Source organism: Eulemur rufifrons, chromosome 15 (genome assembly GCF_041146395.1).
Source record: "Eulemur rufifrons isolate Redbay chromosome 15, OSU_ERuf_1, whole genome shotgun sequence".
In the NCBI taxonomy this organism is placed as follows: domain Eukaryota; kingdom Metazoa; phylum Chordata; class Mammalia; order Primates; family Lemuridae; genus Eulemur; species Eulemur rufifrons.
The window spans coordinates 15,069,468-15,091,254 of record NC_090997.1 but is presented as its reverse complement, the minus strand read 5'-3'; the positions used below and the strand labels follow the sequence as shown (position 1 = coordinate 15,091,254).

Below are 21,787 nucleotides of genomic sequence, written 5' to 3'. Positions count from 1 at the left end.
AAGACTTATTTCCTATACTTCCTTATGCTGTTTCTTCCCATGCCCCTGTCTCTTAGATGACATGAATTTGAGCCCCTCTGTGGGACTGAATTGTTTCCTCTGGAGGAATTCCAGTGTTTCTGTAGTGCATGGTACCCAGAATTGGCCATGATGTTCTCTCAGTGTTGAGGGGACTCGAGATGAATTTATCACCCCCCCCCCACCCCCCGCTCCCCTTCTGGTCACACATCACACGACTGAGTGACTTTATCTGCTAGTATAAGGATCTCCATGGATGTTTACTACTTTATTTTTTTTTCCCATGGCTCCTCAGTTGTTCTCATTTGTGATTAACCCCCTCCTTTCAGACCCAGTTTAAGGCTTTCTAGACCAGAACTCACGTGGGCAAATTCATGGCTCCCCATTCTCCTGAGTTACACTTGATTTCTAAAAAGCTGGAATTTTTTTAGGATTCTGCAATTCAGAAATCTGACTCTCATGCACATTGATAACTCTGTGATAATGATGATATCCAACAGAACTGGATACCTCCTTACGGTCTCTCCCCTGGGTTTAATCATACCATATAATTGTTTGTTAGGAATGAAATCAGGGAGTTTTGGAAAGATTGATTCCCTTATGTAGAAACTCAGTAACTATCATCCAAGTTTATTGGGGGAGAGGGAACGTATTCACTTATACACAAAACAAACATTTATTTAGTGGCTACTTCTGTCAGAAGGATAGGTATCTGTAAGTTTCAGGTGGCTAGTCTTCCGAGTAGGAAGAATACTGTCTTCCTTTTAGGTCTTTTACCATTTAATTAATAAATGCTATCAGGTTATTTGAAAATCTTGAATGAAAATTATTTTCATATATTAGCAAAATCATGAAATGGTGCAAATTATCCTCTCTTAGGCTTCCTACTCCATTAAAATGAGTCAAATTCAATCATATTCTCATTGTCCCTAACTTTTTAATATTTAAATAAAACTGTCATTTTGTTGTTGGTAGTGTTTTTTTCAGGGGGGTGGTTTTATTTATTTTTTTAAATTATCTTCCTTTGCCTTACAAATATTTTTCCATCTTAATGGGGTCTCCAACCAAACTCCCAACAAATATTCAGGCAGCTTTGCTGCTTGTTTCTCACTGTAAGGACCTGGGCTTCACCCTCATGGACATACACTGGAAATTTGAAAATTGTTCACACACTCAACAGTAGGAGACAATGGCCACTTCTGTAGTGCTAGGTTCCTCTGCCATTGACTTGATTGATAAGCCTAAAAGTAGTAATAAATACCTTTCATTCATGTTATTTTGGGGGCTTCAGAAGACTTTAATGTAGACCTGTAAGGTAGACAAGGCCATGCTATTTTTTCATTTTTCCAACAAGAAATCCACATCCCAGAAGTCCCCCTACTTACAGCAAAAAGCTGGCATTGAGGCGTTCCCTTGGGTCTCATACCAGTATTTCATACAGATGTTTCTTCTCTGCGTCTAGAGAAGTTTTGAGATTGTCCTATAGGAGGCTTTGTATTGTAATAGTGGATAGTGGTTTTTCTTTTCCAGATGCATGTGACGGTGGAAATTTCTGCTTTCCAAATGTCAAACAACAGGAGAATGATTAAATAAATTATGCCAGATCCATACACTGAGATACAATGTGGCTATGAAAATTAATGTTTTCAAAGAATATGTAATCATATGGGGGACTGCTCTTGATTACATCAGTGTTGCAAGCAAGAAGTGGGAACTAAACAGTAGGATCCTAATTTTGTTTAAAAATTTTTACATGTAAAAAAAACCCTGGAACTAAATATACCAAAATGTTAGCAGGAGTTTACTCTGGATAGTAGGATTATATATTACTTTATTTTCTTCTTTATACATTCCTGAATTTCTAGTTTTTTTTTTAGTGAACCCATGTAATTAAAAACATAAATGCTATTTTTCCTGTACCCTACAGATTTTTTATTTTAGCGAGAGGAATTTTTTGAGTGATTCTTCCTTTCATTTATACAATTACATTTGATAAACCAAACCTTACATTTAGATGAGAGGATTGTTTCATTATTAGTCTATACAATTGAAATAATATTATTTCAATGATAATAGTATTATTAGTGTGTATTTCAGTAATAATAGTATCATTATTAGTGCATACATTTTAAGTTGGCCGTTATAACCCGTTTGCTAGTCTGTTATTTCCAGAAAATGACTTCTTTTTACGTAAGTCATTAATTCAGCCAAACATCATTTCGAAGATACACAGATGAAGATAGTCCAAGTTCTGCTCTAAAGAAATACCAGTCTGGGTTGAGATGTAGACTAGTAAGTGAGTCACACCAGTGGAAGATGATGTCGTGAGAAGGCTATGCAGGGTGCTCAGGGAGCTCAGAGAAAGAACACAGCATCCAAGGGCCATGGGTGAGGCTGGAAAGTCCTGCCGGACGAGTTGTCTCTGAGCCGAAGGCAGCTCTGCCCTGATGACCAACCTCAGCTTTAGCGATAAGGACACCAACATGTACAATGGTTGCCTCAAAGTTTTCTTACAATAGTTAAGAATTTTGAAACTATTAATAATGTAAAAAGACAAACCAGTTAACTTGGGCTCTGGGGCCTTTACATTTCTTTATTAGGAAGTTCTTTTAATCTTCAGAGTTCTCCTTTCTTTCTGTTTATTTGGGTTTACCAAGGCAAAGTTGACACTAAAGCATAATTGCCTTGCTCTGAGATTGTCATAATGATGGTTTTATAGTATTTCATATTCTGTGTCCTTTTAGATAGTGGTTAACACTGATTTTGATTGCTTCCTGTGTCATTCCTCTGCCTCCCCCTACACTGCTGAGGGAGGCAGAGGGATGTTTCTGTTCCCATTTTGTAAGGCTTGGCTCAGCCACAGGGTGATCACTTGGCTTCTCCAAATTATGAGGTGAGTCAGTAATGGAACTGGAAAGAGAAATTAGGGCTCCTTTGTTCAAAGCTCTGACTTCTAAAGTATTTCTCCATATAAGTAGAATAGGGTGTTTGCCAAAAATGCATTCACCCCTTAAATCTTTACTGAAAGTAATGAGCTTAAAATAAAGTCTCACGAAGATAATCATTTTGTTGCAGCTTAGAACAGAAATTAAGGCTATTTGAGTAGATTAAAATAAGTCCTGAGTGAGGCTTAATATTTGGTCTATTTAATTAATTTGTTCAGCAATGGATTTGAGTTTCTTTTTGGAAAAAGAATAATTGAAATATTCTCAGAACACAGCTAAGACCATTTTGGAATCAGTTTTGATTCATCTAAAAATTTTTAAATAATAGGGACAGAATTCAAAATAAAATCAGAATTGTACTTAATATCTATTTTTCATGCTATTGGGTGATTATGATTTCATTATCAAAAAGTTTTCCTGGCATTATTTGATGAAAATAATACTGTTTTGATGCCTTTAGTAATCATATTTACTAGTAAAATAAGGTACTCTAATAACAATAAATGATAGTCATCATGTATTTTACAGTAAAATATCTGAAACAACAGTATACATCAATATAAAAGAAAATAAATGCATATAAGTGTTTTATTGAAGATGTCTAGCAGTTGAATTTCCATTATATTAATATTATAAGATGTTTTCTTTCTAATTGAAAATATTCATACATTTTGGAATATGTATTCTAAACTTACAGAATAAAACATGTACCATAATTTTATATAAAATAAATATTTTGTTGATGTGAATGCAGAAAATCTTGCACTAGAGTTTTAAGAACTTTAGAATATAGGAATGGATTTATTATATTTTATATAGAATAAAATTTTTATCTGCCACAATTACAGTGATTTGCTTTTAGAGTTATTACTCAAATTTTTTAATTTTTAGCTCCTGTCTCAATCAGGCCTAAGATTTTATATGTAATGCATTACTGCTTATCAAACTCTCATGGGGGCTTTTCTAGGAAAAATGAAAACAAAAGATAAAACCTCATCACCATGATACATTCACAGTTCAAGAGGTATAAGCAGAAACTCATATTTTGCTGGGAAATCCAGAATTTGTGTCTAACTAAACTTCATGAAGGCAGAGTGATGTTCAGCGGTGCCCATCTTTCTGTCCTTTACTCTGAGGCTCTGTGACTGTGGGATTGAAGAAAATGGAGCTTCCTGAAGATGACTTGGCAGCCCTGTCATAAGTGTCAGTCTAGCCTGTGTAACTGCGCACAAGGGATCTCACCCTCTGGGCTTCTAACTATTGAGCTTTGAGGAATATAGGCATGAAATAGATTTAAAAAAAAAAAAAAAGTAGATACCATCCTTGAAATATCTGGGGTGACTAACAAAATCCACTAAATTATATAACAGTATCAAAAAATGGAAAAACTCTATAGTTCCGTAAATTATGAATATAAGGTATGAGAAACTAATAGAAGGATTGAACATGGCTAAGATAAAATTAATACTAGAAAGCTTCATGGGGGCTCTGAGGGAGAGGAATCTATATACCATGGATTAGTCAAGATAGATCCTGATTTTTCAGGATCTAGACTTGGTTCACAAATCACTTGAAATAATTATCCTAAGCAAAACTGGGAATATATGTGGGGGGTGTGTATGTATTTTCATTGTGGATAAACTATTAACTATTAGAGTTACTATAATCAGGATTCAGGTGATGATGAAGTAGATCATACTTCCCTATAGATTTCTACTAGTTTTGATCTGCTTCAGTCCTATGATATAGGAGAGTCAGCTCTGTCACCAACCTCCCTGGGTTTGAATCCTAGCCCTGCCATTTTGTCAGTGACCTTGTAAAAGTTGCTGAATTGCTTTGTTCCTCTGTCTTCCCATCTGTAAAATGGGGATAATATGGTAATGCCGTCATAGACTACTGTGGAGATTAAATAGGTTAAAGTATGAAAATCATTTAGAACATTGCCTGGAACTCCATATCTGATAGGCAATATTAGTAGTGCTGATGGTGGTGATCTCCAACGCCTATCCTTGGGTTTATGGTTTGTTTGTTTTATCATAGCACTTACTGGATTCTTGCCCAGAAGCAGAGCTGTATGGTGAATTCTGATTTGGAGATCAAGGAGACAATGTGAACTTGCTGGGTCTTCTCCCTTCCAATATTCTCTGCTTTCCCCCTAATCACACTCCCCTGTGCTGCCCCAGAGAGTCCGAAACTGTGACCCGAATGCCTAGTTTTAAGGAAGTTGTTCTGCTGTAACACGTGTCTGTCTTTGTATCCTCAGGAATGAGGGGAGAATCATACTTCATCGGAATGAGGAGCCCGGGGCAGCAGGGGCACATTCCAGAAGATGGAGGACTTTTCTTACTCTGCTGCATAGACAGAGACTGGGCTGTCACTCGGTGCCTTGCAGAAGAAGCCTTCCAAGCAATTACCGACTTCAATGACCTTCCCAACTCGTTGTTTGCATGCAATGTTCACCAGTCAGTGTTCGAAGGAGAGGAGAGCAAGGTAAGAAGTCTCCTTTGTTCCTGAAACATGGGAAGATGTGGCATTATCTCAACATAATCCTGTTGTGCATTTGTGGTTGATGTTTTGAAGTTTTTTGACATGTTTAATTGGCTCTGTTTTTGGCGTGCGTAGCAGGATGAAAAAAGCCTGTTCTATTATCAGCTAACATTGGAAATTCACCTGACAAGGTTGTAGATGAGACTGTGTTGAATTAAATTGAGTCCTCTGTGACTTGTAAGTCTGTCTAACAAAACAAGTGGTGTTAAGAATATGGATTGTAAGAAATACCCCTTGGACTAGGAAGCTTAAACTCCTGAAAGTTTCTGTTTCCCCTATTCTGCCAAAAACATAATTTGCCTTTCTCAGAACAGCACAAGCTCTCTTTCACCCCTACCTGCAGTTTGATGAATGTTCTAAAAATGGCTTTTTAAGTAGTTATTACAAGTCTCTCACTAGTTATTACAGAGAGTAAGTTGGTTGGTATTTGAGTCCTTCTTTGCTCAGTGCTACTGTGGTGGTATTGCTGTGTGTGTGTTGTAAGAATTCAAATGACAGTAGTAAATCCTTGATTTGAAATGATTGGGGAATGAGGCTCTCTATGTATAAACATTTCTCAGCTTCCCATTTTAAGAAACAAACTTAGTGTAAATGTTCTTGGCAATCGCAGTAAATATTCCATTTGGAGATCTTTCCAAAGTTTATTTCAGATTTCTCTGATCTTTTAAATGGGATTTCTGAATGGATCAAACCTTCCCTCATGGATAGAGGTTCCTAACTGTAAATATCCACTATTACACTGTGTTAGGAAACATGCATGAAATTTGGGAGGGGGAAACGCCTTTTTCTCAACCAAATTATGTAGCTATGTGTGCTATATAAGAGTAAGATTTATGGTTGCTATTTCACAAATTTTAGCTCTTTCTGCCAATTGCTGAAGTCCAAACTTTTTTGTCTGAGCACAATTACTGGAAATCTAATTTCTGGATTTATTGATTTTCTAAACAATCCTGATAGCCACAGAGAAAACTATCTCAGAGGATTAGGAATTATTTCAAGCTATTTAAAGATATTTTTATAACAATATTATTTTGGAGTTGAACAATTAAAATGATGGGCTGAAAATAGCTTTAAAAGCAAGGAATTATATATAATTAGAACCTTCAGTGCTGTGATCACCAGACTATTTAAAGTAAGAAAGTGGCACATGCCAGTTTCTTCTTTGAAAGAAACTGGGCAATTTTGTTCTTGGATTAGATCCAGGTTATCATAGATTATAATTTACTCAGGGCAAGTAGTTTCCCCTGAAATATACCTGCCATAAACTATTAAGCAAGGGTGCATGTTTTCTCATTTTATCATGTGTTTACCTAAACATCACAATTAAAAGGATTTTCCTTCAAGGTTTAATGGGGGTTTTGATTCTTTCCAGACTATGTATTTCCCAGTAGATCAAAACAGTAAGACCTAGGAAGGTGCTGATCTCATTTAGGAGTGCTCTCAAGAATAGCTGATCAACTCAACCAGAACTGGGGACACAGGAGGATAGAGGGCTGGGGAGAGTTCATGGGGGTCTGCCCACATCTATTTTGATAGTTGATATGTGATTGAATCATAGATTGTATAATATTCTCATCTAATTCGTATAGTTGGTGCATTGCAGCATGAGAAATAGTATTCGGTTTTAAAAGGACCTTGATAAAAATATTGAGGCAAAATAAACAAGATGTAGTTCAATGGAACCAGTTTCAAATTATTTAGATGACATTTTTATAGCCAAGAAGGTAAATTTTATAATTGGCCAAAGTCTATGCAGTTAAAATTATTAAATCAGACAGAAATTCTTCAAACTGTGCTACAATTTGCAATTTTAGAGTCCCCATTCCTAGAGTGCCTCTAGGATATAAAATAATATGATATAGATTCAGTTTTGATTTAATTGTGTATCCATGGTTTAAACGTGACAAAGCAGGATAATCAGATACCAGATAATCAGATACCAGATCACTGGGAATTTAGGAAAAAAAGCATTTTTCTTGAAGGTCCAGAACTTCATAGTCTTCCCTTTCACCTGCATTTTTTTCTATTATGTTAATAAAGTCACTTGTCTTGTATCCCATTCTCTCAGGATATTCTTTCCACAAGGTTCAGATTTCATGAATCTGAACCGTGAAGTCTGACGGTGGGTATCTTTCCCAAAGGGTGGACATTTTAGCCACTGGTCTAAGTTGGGAGCTATTTTTAGGCAGAGGGGAAAGAAGAAAGAAGTGTTTCCGGCACCTCTTGTATTTGCCTTTGGGCAGGGCTGGCCATGGTCATTGTCTTTATTTTTGGTTTTGGGAAGATGTATTCAGCAGCCTGGAATTATATTAGGAGGATGAGATATCAGAAATGATGCTTAACCTTCATTTCTAAGGTCCAGGTGGGTAGGTGGTTTTCATATATAACTTGTTTTGGCAGAGTTATTTATTTATTTTTTGTCACAAACTACTTCCGAATCATTGTGTCCTGATATTGATGGATTTGAGTTTAGCTTACGTCTTGCAATTTTTATAAAGTATATATTTTAACTTCCTTAGTTGGATAGGAATTATAGCTTTTGCTTTCTGACTGTCATGAATAAATCTTGCAGAAATCTATTCTCTATTTTCCCACACGTCTGAAATACTTTTCTTAAGCCCTTTTCCTTTTTGAGGAAATTTGGAGGATACTGAATTGGACTGCTGATAATGTAGATAATAGCTCAGGATATGATCTATGTTTGTTTCTGCTTATTAAAGTGATAAATATTCTGATAGGCTCGTTTGTGCTGCTTTATTTAAATTCTAAGTTCCGACACTTAAAGTACATTTTTTAAATAGCTTTGTGAAGTCCGTGATGTTCACTCCAATTTTCAGTTAGGCAGAATTCTGTGAGGTTGTATTTTGATTTGATGCTTTTGCGATGAGCGAGCACATACCTCAGAGTGGCTTGTTGTGGTCCAGATGGTTGAGATTTGTTTATATAACACAAAGGAGAACTGGAGCTGGAGGAAATTGGCATCTGAAACCAATAAATGCAGATTGCTATTTGCATGCTACAGCTTGAAGTATAAATATTTTTCTATGAAACACATTTAGAACTGAGATTTGTACAGCATCAAACACCTAGAAGTTACTAGGGTTCATTTCCCTTTGGACTGCTCTTCTAGATGTCCCCTTCTGGATTTAGCTGGACTATAGAAGTCGTCTTGAGACAGGTGAGGCTGGAGAGGGTGTTCTTCCAGCTGCCTGTGTCTATGCTGAAGATAGATAAAGGTCTCCTTGATAAGATGTTGGCACTTACTGGTCACTAAACGAGAACAGTGAAACAGCCAGTATGAACTATTTAGCCAAATTCATTTGAATAGAGAGAAGCCTGAAAGGTGTCTTTATAATGGCCTCCAAAATATGAGTCTATTCAGTTTAATAATAATAATCATAGCAGTAGCAGGCACCTATATAGCGCATAGTGAGGTGCCAGGTGCTTTTTCAAGTGCTTTATAAACATCGGGTCCTTTAATTGTCATGACAACCCCATAGTATCTTTCTGCCTCTCCAACTGCTGGGCACATGGCAGGATTGTATTCCCTGGACCCCACTAGCTAGTTCTGTCCTGTATACGCCAAGCATTCAATTACCAATATTGTGCCCTGAAGGATGTTCCTTTTTATCTGCTAAGGAAACTGGCATTGTGCCAGGTAGTGCCTGCTTGGACACTTTGGGTCTTGGAGTGAAGACTATGATGATACGGGGCAGAATCCTGGCCAACCTGTGACGACATGTAATGCATCAAGAAAAAACAAACAAACGAATGAAAAACTTTTGTTACTTTAGGTCGCTGGGGTTTGGGGGTCTGTTATTATAGTGTAAGTTAGTCCATCTAGGTTGATACAGTAAGTATCATAATCCCCATTTGTCAGATGAGGACACTGAGGCATGAGACTTTGCCCATGGTCCCAAAGCTAGCAGTGACTGATCTGTGATTCAAATCTAGGTTACCAAGCTATAGGATCCATGCCCTTGAACATTATGCAATGCTGCCTCTTGATGTACAAATATTTCATGAAAATAGGTACAACATTTGTCTCTGGGGATGCAATGGTGAATAAAATAGGTTTAAACTCATTTAACTTACAATCTACCATGAGAGATCAATTCAAAATAAGCAAACAAGGAACATAATAAATGCTGACAGTGATACAAATCAAAAGGGCATTTAACATATTTTCAACTGCATTCATTGCCTTACACACACGCTCATACACATGCTCACTCACAAACATATGCATGGGCTGGTTTGTTTTTAAATAAGGGGAAATTTATGCCACCATTAAAGAGTATCTTCTACCAAAATGGGCATGAGGCCAGAGACCTGGCTCTACTGGTCTCTCAGTCTCTGTGCTTCTCAGAAATGGATCATTTCAATGCATTGCAAGTGGCTAACATGATTCTAATATTCAAAGGTATATATTTCCATTCAACATGGCCACTACATATGAACTAATTCCTTTTTCTGGAGCTCAGCTGAGGAAACACTGATCTAGTATAACACTGTAGGCATTATGAAGGCATCCTAAAGGATTTTCCGAGCTAAATCTGATTATTTGTAGTTTTTACTTTATTCCCCAGGTAAGCGTTACCCCCACTCTAGTTTGTAGGGGAATATGGATGTTCACTTTGTACTTTACAACTGCAGTTCCACAATCCAGTATTTGTGGTACTGAAATCTGAAATGTCTGAAAACTGAAAACTTTCTCATAATCCATTTAGAGACAAAACCTCACTTTGTTCAAAATCTGACTTGAACTGATAAGAAGTTCTTTATAGTATGAATATTCATCCTTTTTTCTGCAGGAATATTCCTGTCTTTAATTGCCAGGGGCTGCCCCAGAACTTACTGGAGCATTACGCAACATGAGGCGTATGCATTACATTTCCAAATTCCAAAATTCAGAACCTCAAACACATCAGGCCCCAAGGGTTTTAGGCAGTGTTTTGTAGTTATGTAAAGTATGAAAATGAACCTACATCCCATGTTCAAAAAGAAGAATGAATTCATTCCTGAAACCTGAAATGCCATCAAGATGAGCAATTAAATGTATTTTGCCCATAAGATGTTCATGTCTATTATTTCAGTTTTTTTTTGAACAATTTATTTTTTAATTGACAAATATAATTGTATGTATTTATTTTGTACAACATGTTTTGAAATATGTACACATTGTGTAAGGGCTAACTAACTAATTAACATATACATAACCTCACATTCTTATCAGTTTTCTGGGGCAAACACTTAAAATCGACCTTCTGAACAATTTTAAAAAAATGCAGTATATTGTCTTTAACTAAAGTCACCATGTTTTACAATAGGTCTCTTAAACTCATTCCTCCTGTCTAAACAAAACTTTGTATCCTTTGATCAACATCTTCCCACCCCCTTCCCCAGACCCTGGTAACTACCATTGTACTCTGCTTCTATGAGTTTAACTTTTTCAGATTCTACATGTAAATGAGGTCATGTGGTATTTGTCTTTCTGTGCCTGGCATATTTCACTTAACATAATATCCTCCAGGTTCAATCCATGTTGTCACAAATGTCAGGATTTCCTTTTTTAAGGCTGAATAGTATTCCACTGTGTATATACACCACATTTTCTTTATCCATTCACCTGATGATGGACACTTAGGTCGATTCTACATCTTGGCTATTGTGAATAATGCTGCAGTGAATATGAGAGTGCAGATATCTATTCGACATACTGGTTTCATTTTCTTTGGATATATACCCGGTAGTGGAATTGCTGGATCATAAGGTAGTTGTATTTTCAAATTTTTTGTGGAACCTCCATACCGTTTTCCATAATGGTTGTACCAATTTACATTTACACTAACAATGTGCAAGGGTTCCCTTTTCTCTACATCCTTACCAACACTTAGTATCTTTCATCTTTTCATGATAGCCATCCTAACAGATCTGAAGTGATTTCTCTTTGTGGTACTGGCCTAATGATTAGTGATATTGAGCATTTTTTCATATACCTCTTGGTCATTTGTATGTCTTTTCTTGAGAACTGTCTTTTCAGGTCCTTTGACCATTTATTTTTTAATCAGGTTATTTGTTTTCTTGCTGTTGAGTTGAGTTCTTTATATATTTTGAGTGTTAGCCCCTTGTAAGATTTGCACATATTTTCTCTCATTCCATAGGTTATACCTTCACTCAGTTTTTTAATGGAGTCTATAGGATTTTCTAAACATAAGACCATGTCATCTGCAAACAAGTTCAGTTTGACTTCCTTCTTTCCAACTTGGATGACTTTTATTTCTTTCTCTTGCCTAATTGCTTTTATTTCTTTCTCTTTTGCAATTGCTTCCAGTACTATGTTGAATAGATGTGGTGAGAGTAGTCATCCTTGTCTTGTTCCTGATCTTAGAGAAACTTTGTTCACTTTTTCATCACTGAGTATGATGCTCACTGCGAGTTTGTCATATATGGCCTTTATTGTGTTGAGGCACATTCCTTTCACATCTAATTTGTTGACAATTTTTATCATGAAAGGATGTTGAATTTTGTCAAATGCTTTTTCTGCATCTTTTGAGATGACCATATGGTATTTACCCTTCATTCTGTTAATGTGGTGTATCACATTTATAGATTAGTGTTTGTTAAATCATCCTTGCCTTCCTGTGATAAATCCCACTTGATTGTGGTTAACAATTTTTTCAATGTGCTATTGAGTTTAGTTTGCTGAGGAGTTTTGCATATCTTTTCATTAGGGATATTGGCTTGTAATATTCTTTTCTTATAGTGCCCTTGCACTGCTGGCCATGTAAAATGTAGTTGGAAGTGTTCTCTTTTCTTCAATTTTTTGGAAGAGTTTGAGATGGATAGGTATTAGTTCTTTAAGTGTTTGGTGAAATTCAGCAGTGAAGCCATTAGGTCCTGGGCTTTTCTTTAATAGCAGCATTTTTATTACTGATTCAATTTTCTTCCTTAGTATTGGTCTGTTCTGATTTTCTTTTTTTCTTCAGGATTCAGTCTTGGGTATGTTGTATGTGTCTAGAAATTTATCTGTTTCTCTAAATTATACAACTTGTTGGCCTATATTTGTTTATAATAATCTCTTAGGATTGTATGTATTTCTGTGATATCAGTTGTAATGTCTCCTCTTTCATTTCTGATTTTATTTATTTGAATCTTCTCTCATTTTCCTTTGTTTAGCTAGAGACCTGTTGATTTTGTTTATCTTTTCAAAAAACTCTCCGTTTTGTTGATCTTTTTAATTTTTCTAGTCTCTCTTTTATTTATTTATCCTCTGCTCTTAATAATTTCTTTCATTTTACTTAACTTTGGGCTTAATTTGTTCTTCTCTTTTTAATTCCCATGATATAACATAAGGTTTTTAATTTGAGATACTTTTTTCTTTTTTGATGTGGTATATATTGCTGTAACATTTCTTTTTTTTTTCCATTTTATTTATTTATTTTTTTAAATTTTTATTTATTTATTTATTTTTATTTCAGCTTATTATGAGGGTACAAAAGTTCAGGTTATATATATTGCCCATGTCCCACCCATCCCCCCGAGTCAGAACTTCAAGCGTGTCCATTCCCCAGACAGTGCGCATTGCACTCATCATGTAGTTATACCCCCATCCCCTCCCCTCAACCCCCATCCCCCCGAGTCAGAACATTCAAGCGTGACCATTCCCCAGATGGTGCGCAACGCATTCATCATGTAGGTATACACCCATCCCCTCTCCCCACCCCCCACCTCAGTCCAATACCCAATTGGTATTATTCCCAAACGTGCACTTAGGTGATGATCAGGGAAACCAATTTGCTGGTGAGTACATGTGGTGCTTGTTTTTCCATTCTTGGGATACTTCACTTAATAGAATGGGTTCCAACTCTATCCAGGAGAACAAAAGGGATTCTATATCACTGTTATTTCTTATAGCTGAGTAATACTCCATGGTATACATATACCACAATTTACTAATCTACTCATGAATTGATGGGCATTTGGGTTGTTTCCGCATCTTTGCAATTGTGAATTGTGCTGCTATAAACATTTGGGTACAGGTGTCTTTTTTATAGAATGACTTTTGTTCATTTGAGTAGATGTCCAATAATGGGATTGCTGGATCGAATGGTAGGTCTACTTGAATCTGTTTAAGGTATCTCCATATTACTTTCCACAGGGATTGCACTAGTTTGCAGTCCCACCAGCAGTGTATGAGTGTTCCTGTCTCTCCGCATCCACGCCAACATGTGTTCTTTTGGGACTTTTTGATAAAGGCCATTCTCACTGGAGTTAAGTGATATCTCATTGTGGTTTTGATTTGCATTTCCCTGATGATTATGGATGTTGAGCATTTTTTCATATGTTTGTTAGCCATTCTTATATCTTCTTTTGAAAAAAATGTCTATTCATGTCGTTTGCCCACTTTTTGATAAGGTTGTTTGATTTTTTCTTACTGATTTTCCTGAGTTTTAAATAGATTCTTGTTATCAGTCCTTTATCTGATGTGTAGTATGCAAAATTTTTTCCCCATTCTGTAGGTTGTCTGTTTATTCTCGTGACTGTTTCTTTGGCTGTGCAGAAGCTTTTTAATTTAATCAGGTCCCATTCATTTATTTTTGTTGTTGCTGTGATTGCCTTAGGGGTCTTCTTCATAAATTCTTTGCCTAGGCCAATGTCTGTAAGAGTCTTTCCTACATTCTCTTCTAGAATTCTAATCGTTTCACACCCTCGTCTTAGAACTGCTTTTGCTACATCCCATGGTATGTTATGAGTCTATTTTCATTTGTCTCAAGATATTTTTAAATTTCTTCTTTGACCCATTGGTTGTTTAGGAGCACTTTGTTTAATTTAAATGTATTTGTGAATTTTCCAAAATTCCTTCTCTTATTATATATTTTCTAGTTTCATACCATTGTGTTTGAAAAAGATAATTGATATGATTTCAATCTTCTTAAATTTGTTCAGATTTGTTTTGTGGCCTAACATGATCTATTCTGGAGAATGTTCTTTGTGCACTTGATGAGATGTATATTCTGCTGCTGTTGGATTGAATGTTTCATATATGTCTTTTAGGTCCATTTGTTCTAATGGGTAGTTTAATTTCAATATTTACTTGTTGATCTTCTGTCTGGATGCCCTGCCCACTGCTAAAAGTGAGGTATTTAGGTCCCATACTGTTATTGTATTATAGTCTACCTCTCCCTACAGATCTATTAATATTTGCTTTATATTTTTAAGTGCTCCAATGTTGGGTACATGTATATTTATTTATAGCCTCTTGATAGATTTGCCCCTTTATCATTATATAATGATCTTCTTTGTGTCTTTTGACATTTTTTGACTCAAAGTCTATCTTATCCAATATAAGTATAGCTATCTTTGCTCTCTTTTGATTTTCATTTATATAAAACATCTTTTTCCCTCCCTTAACTTACATTCTATTTGTATCGTTAAGGGTGGAGTGAGTCTATTGTAGGCAGCATATAGTTAGGTCTTGTTTTTGTTTTGTTAAATCCATTCAATCACTGTCTTTTGATTGGAACAATTAATCCATTTACATCCAAGGTAATTATTGATAGGTAAGGACTTATAATTGCCATTCTGTTAATTGTTTTCTGGTTGTTTTAAAGATCTTTTGTTTATTTCTTCCTCTCTTTCTATGAGACAAATTATGACTAGATTTTTTTTTTGTTGTTCTAATGGTATGCTTTGATTCCTTACTTTTTTATGTTCTTTGTACCTACTATAGGTTTTTGATTTGTGATTATCATAGACTTACATAAAATATCTTATTATAATAGGCTATGTTAATCTGGTAACAACTGTGATCACTTAAAAAAACTGAACATTTGTACTTCCCTCCCCACATTTTATGTCTTTGATGTAACAGTTTACCTCTTTTTACATTATTTATCCCTTAATAAATTATTGTAGGTATTATAATTTTTAATAGTTTTTAATCTTAATACTAAAGATATAATGATTTATACACCACCGTTACAGTATTAGAGTATTCTGAATTTGACCTTGTATTAGCTTTAACCAGTGAAGTTTATACTTTCATATGTGTTTGTGTTACTAATTAGCATCGTTTTCTTTTAGCTTGAAGATTTCCTTTAGCATTTTTTATATGATAGGTCTAGAGGTGATAAACTCCCTCAGCTTTTCTTGTCTGGGAAAGTCTTTTTCTCTCCTTCCTTTCTGAAGGGCAGTTTTGATGGATAAACATTCATGGTTGGAACTTTTTTTTCTTTTCGTTGCTTTAACTGTATCATCCTACTCTCTTCTGTAAGCTGTCTGCTGAGAAGTCTGCTGTTAGCTTTATTGGAACTCCATTATATGTGATGTGCTTTTTTTCTGCTTTCTCTTTATCTTTAATTTTTGGCAGTTTGATTATAATATGTCTTGGCATAGTTTTATTTGGATTGAATCTGAATGAAGACCTTACTGTACCTGAGTATTTATACCTTTCCCTAGATTTGGAAAATTTTCTGCTACTATTTCCTTAAATGAGTTTTCTGCCCCTGTATCTCTCTCTTCTCCTTTTTCTAACTTTATAATTTGAATATTTGCTCTTTTGATGCTGTTTCATAAGTCCCATAAGCATTCTGCCTTCCTTTTCACTCTTTTTAATTTTTTTCCTCTGGCTGCATATTGTTAAATAACCTGTTTTTGAGCTCACAGATTCTTTCTTTTGCTTGATCAATTCTGTTGTTGACAATCTTTACTGTATTTTTCATTTTGATCATTATATTTTCCACCTCCAGAATTTCTGGGGAGGGGGTGTGTAATTTCAATATCTATATCTCTGTTAAATGTCTCATTTTGGTTGTTTATTGTTTTTCTGATTTTGTTGAATTGTTTCTCTGTATTTAAAGTTGGCAAGGTTCCTTAAAACAATTATTTTTAACTCTTTGTCAGGCAGTTCATAAATCTCCATTTTTACAGTGGTAACTGGTACTTTATTTTGTTCCTTTGGTGATGTCATTTCCCTGATTCTTCTTGATCCTCGTGGCTGTGCATTGGGTCTGTGCATTTGAAGAAATAGGGATTTATTCCAGTCTTTGTAGACTGGCTTTGTCCAGAGAAGTCCTTTATTAGTCAGCTCATCCAGAGATTCTGGGCAGCTTGTCTGCCATGGTCTATGAGTGGGCTTGTTGCTAGAATCCTCAGGTAGGCTAGCCTGGTGCCTAGATCAGCAGGGAGGCAGACATGGTGCTTGGGTCCATGAGGTTGGGCCTGGAGCCTGAATTTACTGGAGTGGACCTGTTGATTAGGTCTAGCAGGGTGGACTGGGAGCCTGGGTCCACGAAGACCGGTTTAGAATCTGAATCCATAGAAGCTATCCCAAATCCTGGGTTCACAGGGCCTGGCCCTGCACTAAGGTGGTTCTTGGCTCTGAGTCTATAGGGCCTGGCAAGATGCTGATATGGGCCTGGTCCCTAGGCTCAATCAGATGTGCCTGTAGTCTGAGTCCACAGGGGATGGCTAAGCATTGGAGTAATCCTGAAGCTAGAATCTATGCAGTAGTCCAGGGGTCTCGGTCCATGGGCCTGACCTGGCACTGGGGTCTATTGAAGTACGCCCAGACTTTGGTTCTACTGGAGCCTGTATCCACTAAAACTAGCCTAGGGCCTGGGGCTGGCCTGGTAATAGGACAAGTATAGGTCCTGGATCTGTAGGACCCATCCTGAAGGTTGGGTATGTGGGTGCTGGCCTGGGTCCTGGGCCTATGGGGGCTGCCTTGGTATACCTGGGGCCACAGGGATAGTCCTGTAGCCTAGTTCTGTGAGGGCCATCCTGGAACTGGGGTCATCTGGGATGGGCTTGGCCCCTGGCCCCTGCTGGAGCAGACCTGGACCATGGATCTGCTAGAACATGGGGCTGTCCTGGAGGGTGGGGCTACAGGGACCAGCCTGGCACTGGTTAAGCCCTGGAGCCTGAGTCTGTGGGTGCCAGTCTGGTGACTGAGGCAAGGGGTGCCAACCTGGCAAAGGGGTGGTCCTGAACCCCAGGGCCATGTGGGCCAACCTGGCTCTGGGCTGGTCTGGAACCTGAGGTAGCCCTGGCGTCTGGAGCCACAGGGGCTGGCCTGATGACTAGAGCCATAGGGGGCTCACGTCTATTGGAAATAAAGGACACATTGAAGCCAAGATGAGCATTGTGCATTGATATATCTGTGTGGACTTCTCCAAGCCAAACTCTGACACTTGCTGAGTCTCTACAGTTGAAAGCCTTTGACCTGCTGTCACTACTTGTGCTGTTTCCAGCCCTTCACCCTTGCTCCTGACTAATGGTCTGGTCTGGGTCCATAGGAGAGTCTCCTAGCTCACCAGGTAGATAGTTAATGCTCCATGCACACATTAGTCTTGTCTCAGGGAACATATTGTAAAACCTTTTGTATCAACCATCCACACATATTTGGCTTCTTTTCATTTGCATTTTCCTCTCGAGACCCTGAAGTCCTTGAAGGCAGACAAAATTTGTATTATAAGTTGTATTTATAGCACCTTGCACAGAGCCTGACACACAGTAGGTGCTCAGTCAATATTGAGTTGAACTTCTACTTTAACAGTGATCAAATTAAGATGCAGAGAGATGGATTTCCCAGGATTGGCTGATAATTTAGAGATAGGGGAAAGCGTAGAGTCCAGTTCATTACCCACCATGTCTCACTGTCTCTGAATTCCACTGTGGAAAACAGGTTCTGGAGGCAAAGTTGGCTATCCATCAGCATGAAATTTCAGGTAAAAGAATATAAGGCAGAAAGAACTCAGGTGATTCAACAACAAGACTCAAGTCAAGTGTAAATACATTGAATCCAAATCACTCTGGTAGGTAACATGTGACACTTGTGAATAAACCTGTTTTATATGTCAATTTATAGTTATGTGATGTTTAAAGTGGCTAGAGGTGACTGACTCAGTAAGCCAAGTGAGTAAAAAATCAAAAGTGTCTTAAGCACATTTGTTTTCATAGCTACTCCCAGGAGAAGAAAAGGGAGAGGAAGAAAAAGAGACAAAAGGTAGTGGTGAAAACTGACATCTGGTGCTTGGAAGATCTTAGAAAACATATATTGGGGATGATTTAAGGCCGGTTAAAAATTTCACACTAACGATAGATAGCAACAGATGAACACAAAGATAATTATTGTAGTTTAAATATTACTGAATATAGGTTGAAAAATGAAGTAAACTATGGCAGGAAAATTATGACCAGGTATCAGTTTTGAATATTAAAGCAGGGAATAGTTAAATTGGACATCAGATATTTAAGGAATACTTAGGAGTTTCACTGTTTCTCTTGTGTTCATTCCTTATAGGTAAATGTGACCTTCACAGTTGCGTTTGTTTTTTTAAAGAATGTTTAAAGTGTAAAAATATAGTGCCGATCATTGTACTCCATAGGTTAGTTCTGTTTTCTTTTTTCTTTGAACAGTGACTAGGAACCATAATTAGTCACTGCTGATCACTTGGGAGCACCTGCCAGATGAGAGGCCCAGTGTGGGGCAGATTTGAGAGCTGCTGTATGACATTCCCTGGAACCTTAACTTTTCTTGAAGTGATGAAAATATATTTAGTGTCTTGCCTCTCCACAGTACTGAGTGACCCCCTGGGGCCCGAGAGCCTGACAAGCTACTCTAAATATCCCACTTAACTACTGGAAATAATGGAGGCAGCGGAAAGAATTAAACCCGATGCACACAGAATTGAGAGTATTCGATTTCTGTGCCAAAGAGTGGGTGAACACATATTCTTGATGACACCTGGTGAAAAACAACTGCCATGTTCCATTTAGTCTGTGGTAATATTAAAGAGGGGCAGAGAGCTTCTCCCCAGCTTATGGAAAAATAAAGGAATGGAATTCACTTCATGTGGTTTCCATCAGAGCTGCTTCTAGCCTTTAAGTGACTCTTTGAATTATTAAAAGGTGCCCCTATGAGCAGAAGCAGTCTTAGGATACACTACCTGGGGTAAGGAAGGGGACTGTAAAAATGGCGCCCTGTTCTCTGGTCTGATGGGGTGGATGCAGCCCTGGGCAGGAATGGATGGCCTGGCTGGTGGAAGACAGGCCAGATTTCATCCCCCTGGCCCAGGAGCCCTTAAGCAGTGCACAAAGGCACAGCCATCATGGTGCCCTGGTTAAAATGAGAGAATTTTGAATTATTTCAAATTTAAAAAATACGTAAATGCAAAGATACCTATTGAGTTCTGTTGTCTCAGAACATTTCTTCTTAAGAGGCAATTTCAGCGATGGAGCCCAGGGATAGGATAATTTTTATTATTATTATTTTCCTCAGTCTCAACAGCTGAAAGTGGCATGGACTTCACCCTGCCTTTCTTAGCTTCCCCTGATTCTGGTCTCAGTTTGGTGGTCATGAGATTCTTGATTGACTCAGAGATAACCAGAGAAAGTCTGAGAGTTTTGATGTGAACTTTACAACTCCACCAAGGTAACCATCACAGCAGGCCTGACATGTAGCTCCATGGATGAGGTCAGTGTGATAGAGATGGGTTGAGAGCCAACTCCGTTAATAACATGCGATATTTACTCTGTGAGAGTGAGGTTATCAGTGTGCTGCACAGGTTTCCTTATTACCAGCTCACTGATAATTTTATGCATACAGTGCTCAGCCTAAGGAGAATAAGTATATAGGAACAGAACACAGGTAGTTTATTTTTTTTTAAGCTTGATCAGTATCTGGTAATGTTTTGGTAATGTTCAGTTGTACTGGGAATGTTGTATCATACAGCATCATTATCATTTTAAACATAAACACGGTATTCTCTATCAGTATTTTGAGAGGGAGACTCACTGATCAGATACGTGACACAGTTAAGATTTTCATCTAGCATGTTGAAATGTCATACCTCATACTTTGTTCAAAACCTACATTCCGCCCCTGCCAAATTTGTAGCTATTATTAACTCCAAATTATTTAATATACTATGCTATTTATACATGGAGTGCACTGCGTAATATGATGGTCACATTCTAACTGGAGGTTGGTAGAGCAGGCTCATCATACTTCTGTGTCCCACGTGTCTAACACATCTATCTGGACACGATGTGGGCACTAAGGCAGGCAGAAGAGCCCAGAGAAAGGGCTTTGGATTCACGACCACTTGGGTTCACATCCTGCCTGGGCTATGTACTAGGTGTGTCATCTTGGCCAACACCTCTTTTATAAGATGGAGTTAACAATACCTTCTGTGATTAAATGAGGTGCAGTGGGCAGAAGAGGGAGCACAATGTTTACCTTCTTGGTAAACACTGGTTCCCTTCCTCGTTCTCCTTCATTCCCCTCTCTATGACCCAAATCTGTGACTATCTATCCCTGGTTCAAGGAAAGAAGGAAGGAGTGTTTCTAAAAACCAGGTGCTTTTCTAAAAACATGTAGACCTAGATAATACATGTGCTGTGGAAATTGGAAGGAAGACGTAGGCAGATCCTTGTAGAATTATAACAAAGTTGTGCTTTTATATCAAAGCCTTGGGCTTTAAGGAAGTTTAATCTCAGTCTTTACCATGTGAAAAGTGTTTCTGCATCTGTTGTGGGGTACTTGTTCACTGCTCCCCACATAATGTTCATTTGATACTTTCCTTTTAGAGCTAGTGCCAGGAAAATTTTGTTTCCTCTGGAGAACTGGTATTTTTTCTCACTAGGAGAATTATGTAATTTATGTGTTTCTCTTTTTCCCTGGCCTCTAGGAAGCTCAAATTAAAAATTAACACTCACATAGCAAGTCTATTCTTACTGGTCTTGATATTTTATTTCCCTTGTATTAACCTAATTATGTAATGTAAGACATTTACCTGAATTAGGTCATCAAACTTTGCTCATATTTTGATGAGGACTTTAACAATCATCTTTTAACATGGAAAGTGGCTGCCAGTGGTCATTAAGGATGTATTTTGCAGATGTTTTTAAATTCCATTGTGAGTAGGAACAAAATCACCCAATTTAGTAGATTATGTGATATTTTTAGAATAACATGCATGCAAACATTTTTTTACCATAACTGATATTATTTAGAAGAATAGATTTTAAATATCTTCAAATAAAAAGTATAACTTGGCAATCACAATCAATAATAATATCTTCCACGAACATGCACGATCTAGGTCTACATGTTTTTAGAAAAGCACTGGGTGGTTTATACCTTAAGTTTGAATCTTAAATCCAATCATTATTCTAATATTGATTTGTGATAAAATTAACACATATAACCCATTTGAATATATGTATATTTACATTTGTCCTTATCATAAATCAGTCTGATTTTGAACTCT

The 21,787-nt window shown here is 37.2% G+C and overlaps 1 protein-coding gene across 1 annotated transcript in view; it reads left to right on the top strand.

The window, feature by feature from the left end:
* Positions 1-21,787, top strand: part of RCAN2 (regulator of calcineurin 2) — a 250,579-nt gene that overhangs the window by 27,015 nt on the left and 201,777 nt on the right. Inside the window, exon 2 of the mRNA XM_069489214.1 lies at positions 5,227-5,453. Coding sequence (XP_069345315.1) covers positions 5,229-5,453 — 225 coding nt within the window. The 5' untranslated portion in view covers positions 5,227-5,228. The remainder of the gene's footprint in view (positions 1-5,226; positions 5,454-21,787) is intronic.